Source organism: Nannospalax galili, unplaced genomic scaffold, assembly GCF_000622305.1.
Source record: "Nannospalax galili isolate Female #2095 unplaced genomic scaffold, S.galili_v1.0 scaffold138, whole genome shotgun sequence".
In the NCBI taxonomy this organism is placed as follows: Eukaryota; Metazoa; Chordata; class Mammalia; order Rodentia; family Spalacidae; genus Nannospalax; species Nannospalax galili.
The window spans coordinates 951,510-957,032 of NW_008341333.1; the positions used below are offsets into that span (position 1 = coordinate 951,510).

At 39.3% G+C, this 5,523-nt stretch overlaps 1 protein-coding gene across 13 annotated transcripts in view; it reads left to right on the forward strand.

Moving 5' to 3' along the window:
• Immt (inner membrane mitochondrial protein) overlaps positions 1-5,523 on the forward strand; it is a 40,265-nt gene that overhangs the window by 11,422 nt on the left and 23,320 nt on the right. For all 13 annotated transcript variants that reach the window (XM_017799058.2, XM_008836744.3, XM_029565193.1 and 10 more), the window contains exons 2-4: positions 620-693; positions 2,863-3,052; positions 4,449-4,557. In XM_017799058.2, coding sequence (XP_017654547.1) covers positions 620-693; positions 2,863-3,052; positions 4,449-4,557 — 373 coding nt within the window. The remainder of the gene's footprint in view (positions 1-619; positions 694-2,862; positions 3,053-4,448; positions 4,558-5,523) is intronic.

The window sequence follows — 5,523 nt, forward strand, 5'->3', positions numbered from 1 at the left end:
AGTCCCAGCACTTGGGAGGCAGAGGCAGGCGGATCTCTGAGTTCAAGGCCAGCCTGGTCTACATAGCGAGTTCCAGGTCAGCTGGGGTTGCAGGGAGACCATGTCTCAAAAAGACCAAAAAAAAAAAAAATTTATTAAAAACAAAAAAAGGAAGAAATTATCAGTGTAATTTTTTACATCATTGTTTTGAGGTTTGGGGGTTTGTTTTGTTTTTATGGCTTTTGAGACCTGTTCTCTAGCCTGGAAATCACTACATAGCCCAGGCTGTCCTTAGGCTTAGAGTGATTTCTCCTGCTTTAGCCTCTCTCACTGTGGGCACATAACTGTTTTTAAGCATCTAAAAAAGTATTTTGTGGTAAATAGATTTGTGAAAAAGAATTTTTGTTTGATGACTACAATTGTAATAAAAGTATTTCTGCATTATCAATTCTAAAAGCTTATAAGTTTCATTTATTTCTTTATTTTGTTCTTTTGAAATAGTCTCACTGTATATTCTGGGCTGGCTTGTAGCTCACAATCTTCTTGCCTCTGCTTTTGGAGTGCTAGGATTATAGGTGTGAGCCACTGTGCCTGGTTTCCAAATTCTTTTAACTGTATTGATTTAATGTTTTCCCTTTAGAGTTGTCTGTGTGGGAAGTTTGTCCTCCGTCCATTGCGACCATGCCGTAGATACTCTACTTCACGCAGTTCTGGGTATGTAGCTTGTCTCCCTGGAACTGGACTTTTTTTACCTTGTGCTACTAATTGGTGTACGTATGTGTGTTTTCTTTGAATGTGAAAATAGCTGCTTAAGCCTTTTATTAAGGAAACAATACTCTGTCCATATCTTTGGTTTCATTTACTCATGATCAACTTGAAGTGTGGTCTCACGGCATCATCAGAGGAAGGGTAAGTGCAGTATGTAAGATTTGAGAGGGACCACTTTCACATTTTTATTGTAGCATACTGGTTTTTTTTTTTTTTTTTTGGTCTTTTTGAAACAGGATCTCCCTGTAGCCCCAGCTGGCCTGGAACTCACTATGTAGACCAGGCTGGCCTTGAACTCACAGAGATCCACCTGCCTCTGCCTCTCAAGTGCTGAGACTACAGGTGTATGCCACCACACCCGGCTTGTAGTATACTGTTAAAACTGTTGTATTTGATTATTTTTTGTCTCTTGTTATGCCTAGTTTATAAATTAGGCTTTTTCATAGTTATGTATGTCTAGAGAAAATATAGCATCTGATTCTCTGTGGCTTCGGGCACCTGGTGGGCTTCTTGAACTCATTCCCTCAGGTAAGAGGGACTACTACATATGCACGGAAGTGTTGCTGTAAGATCCCAGGGCTCCCTTCTGTTGCATTATTTTTTTAAATTTTATTTATTTTTATTTTATGTGTATGAGTGTATTGCCTGCACATATGTAAGTATAGTGCCCATGGAGGACAGAAGAGGCTGTTGGATCTCCTGGAACTGCAGTTACAGATGGTTGTTAGCTGCCATGTGGGTGCTGGGAATCGAACCCTGGTTCTCTGCAAGAGCAGGCAGTGCTCTTAACCACTGAGTCATCTCTCCAGCCCCCTGTTGCATTAGTTATAGGCAAAAGTTTTTTTAATGGTGCTCCTTTTCGTTCTTCGGTAATTGGATGGCACCCAGCAAAGAGTCCCTTTCTTCAAGTGCTGCCTTCCATTTTATGGAAATTAATTTAAATCCAAAATACACCATATTGTAAATTTTAAAAGTACTTGTTAGTTTTATTTAATATTTTGTTACCTTTCCATATTTGACACGTGCTAAGTAGTCACTCTACCACTGAGTTATATTTCCAGCCCAGTAGTTGGTGTTTTTAATTAAAAAAAATTTTTTTTTTCTTACTGTTCACTTTGTAACTGGCTGGCCTAGAACTTGCTTTGTAAACCAGGTTGGCTATGAATTCAGAAATCTGCCTTCCTCTGCCTCCTGAATGCTGGGATTAAAGGTGTGCCCCACTAGGTAATCCCAGTAGTTTTTTGTTTTGTGGGTTATTTTTATTTTTGAAACCCAATAGTTTTAAATTTTTATCTTATTTTTTATTTTTGTCTGAGACAGAGTCTCCCTGTAGCCCCAGCTGGCCTGGAACTGACTTTGTAGACCAGGCTGGCCTCTAACTCACAGAGATCTGCCTGCCTCTGCCTTTGCCTCCCAAGTGCTGGGATCAAAGGCATGCACCACCATGGCCAGCTCTAAATTTTATTTTTAATTTGAGACAAGGTCTCATACCTTAGCCTAGGCTGGCCTGTATCTCAGAGCCGTCTCCCTGCCTCAGCCTCCAGAATGGAGGAATTAAAGGTGTTTGTCACCTATCATGTGGGGCCCATCTCAGTGTTCTTTTCTCTTTTTTCTTCTGTAAAGGGTTTACTTTATGTGCTTACAAAATTGCTTAAAGAAGGGGACTTTATTTTTTTAAAAAAGACAAGTTCTCCCTGAAGAACCAGCTGGCCTGGAACTCAACTGTGCAGACTAGGCTGGCCTTAATCTCACAAAAATCTGCCTGCCTCTGTCCCCCAAATGCTGGCATTAAAGGCGTGTGCCACCATGCCCAGGGTAAGGAAGGAGATTTTAAAAGTTAGTGATCTGAGGGGCTTCAGAGGCAATTGTCATCAAGCTCTAAGCATTAAAAATAGACTGCTTCATTCGTTTTTTGGTGTCCATAAATAGATATTGTTACTTTCTATTTTCTGATGTTAAAAATAAATCAGGAAAAGGTGATTTGCAGCTGTGATGCTTGTGATAGTTGACTGCTATGATCTGTGTCAGTAGAGAAGTCTTTAATAAAGACTTTTGTCTAAGAAAGGATTTTTAGGTGAGGCAAAAAAATATGTTTTCCCTATCTTTCTCACTTAGGTTGACTGCTGGCAGAATTGCTGGGGCTGGCCTTCTGTTTGTTGGTGGAGGTATTGGTGGCACTATCCTATATGCCAAATGGGATTCACATTTCCGGGAAAGCGTAGAGAAAACCATACCTTACTCAGACCAACTCTTTGAGATGGTTCTTGGTTCTGCACCTTATACTGTTCCATTGCCAAAGAAGCCGGTAAGGATGTTAAACACTATTTCAGTTGATGCTATAGAATACTTTATATATGTTTTGATTTTATTTCTTATTTGAGACAAGGTCTTACATAGCTCAGGCTGGCCTTAAACTTCTGATTCCTTTTGTTTCACCTCCCAAGTTCTGGGATTTGGGGAATGTATTATTATACTTGGTTTTGGAACACTTTTTGAAAGCAAGCTTTTTTAATCCCAGCACTTGGGAGGCAGAGATAGGAGAATCACTATGATTGAGGCCAGCCTGGTCTACATAGCCAGTTCCAGGCCAGCTGTGGCTATAGGGAGACCCTGTCTCAAAAAACAAAAACCAAATAAAAAAAAACTTAAAACAAAACCCAAGAGATTACGTGTTAATTTGTGTAATATAACCCTGTTTTAGTTTAAAGAAGTGAGAAACAGTTGTTTATAGCTGCCTCCATTTATGCTCAAGGTGGAAGGATAGATTTCAAGTTGTTCCCAGTGGCTGCCTGAGAGCCTAAGGAAATAGGCATTGAAGAGGCAAATTTAAATCATTGATAATTGTTGATATTTTGCTTGTTGTAGCGAGCATGTTTCATAATTTCAAAAATAAGTTTTAAAGCCTGGTGTGGGGATTCACACATGCAGTCCCAGGACTCAGAGGACTGCAGTAGGATTGGGAGTTTGGCCAGCCTGAGCTAAATGGTGAGACCCTGTCTCAAAAATTTTAAAGGACAATAAAACATTCTATTAAAAAGAAAATGAATAGCTTTCTAGTTTCTGTGACAAAAGTTCCAAGCCATCTTTGTGAAGTAGTCATGATTATGACCCACTGTCAGATTGGCAAAAAGTGGAATAACACAGATAGTAAATAAAAACATTTCTGCTATTAATTTCTCTAGCAAATCTGGCAGTCCTGTTAATGAATAGTGTCTTAAATAAGTTTGGCTGTAATTGGGAAAGAGGAAAGCAGTCATTACTTAAAAATTCATAATGTAGTTTAGTGTGTAATTGCAAGAATCTTAGCAAAGAAACAAAATAATTTCATTTTTACTCCAAACCTCAATCATTTGTTCTTAAATGAATACATACAAAAGACCCTGTTAATTTGGTTTAGAAAAGAAACAGAAATGGTCTTCTCAGTGCTACTTACAGAAAAGGGATGTACTTAAATGGGTGGTCATATATCATGCTTTGCTTGTCCTAGAAGAAACCTTTGGTAGTGCTAAACTATGAGCTAATCCATTTAAATTAAATTTTTGGGATGCATTTTTGTAGTAATGACAGCTTTTCTGTATGGGGAAAGCCTATACATTGTAAAATGTTGCTAACATTGTAAAAATCCTGAAAAACTTGGCTTTTCAAATATTACATGCTCCCTTAAAATGATATCTTAAATGTTAAATGTTTTCACTTCCAAGATTCAGTCTGGGCCACTAAAAATTTCTAGCGTATCAGAAGTAATGAAGGAATCCAAACTGCCTGCCTCACAACTCCAGAAACAGAAGGGAGACACTCCGGCTTGTGCAGGTACTCTTATTAGAACCATTCTTTTGAAATGAATCCTCTTAACATATTTGTATCTACAGTAGAGGATAGCCCTTCCCTCTGAAGGACTCCAGACCTCAGCTCTCCTGTCCTCTCCTTGGTCTTTTAGCTTGAATTTCAGTGGTTAGTGGGACATAGCATTGAACTTTATTGTGAATAGCAGTTAATTAAGAGAGATAACCTCAAGGATCGTTTTGCCTACAACAACTTTATTTTTCCTTTTAATCCTTTTTTATGTGATGCCTTGCCTTTTCTCCTGTTTACATTTTCAGATGTATTCTCTTTTCTCACCCCTTCAGTGAAACTCTGTTCACTGTACACTTGAACTTCTTATATTTCTCTTTAGTTTTTTATGACTTAAGTCACCTGACTCTGATTCAGCAGATAAATTACTGAGTGTGCATGTGGGTTTATTATAGGTATTGGAGATTAGCAATGAAGAAATCACTTTAAAATAAAATAGTCTCTGATCTCTGTAAATACTTCTTGGTGACTGAGAGGAGGCAGATCATATAAAGATAAAAAGTAATGGTTGGACGTGGTAGTGGTAGTGGTGGTGGTGGTGCAGAGGCAGGTTAATCTCCCTGCCTCAAAAAGACTGGGGGGCGGGGGATATAAACACATGAAAGGCCAGGTGTGGTAGTACATGTCTTTAATCCCAGATCCCTGGTCAGTAGAGAAAGTTTCAGGCCCAATGGCTACAAAGTAAGACCCTGCCTTTAAAAAAAAAAAGTAGGGGTCTGGAGAGATGGCTCAGCAGTCAGCATTTAAGAACATTGACTGTTCTTGCAGAAGATCCAGGGTTCAAATCCTAGCACCCACATGGCAGCTAACAACTCTCTGTAACTCCAGTCCCCGGGGATCCGACAGCCTCTTCTGTCCTCTGTGGGCATTGCGTGACACAGGTGCACTTACCTACACGCAGGCAATACACGCATACACATAAAA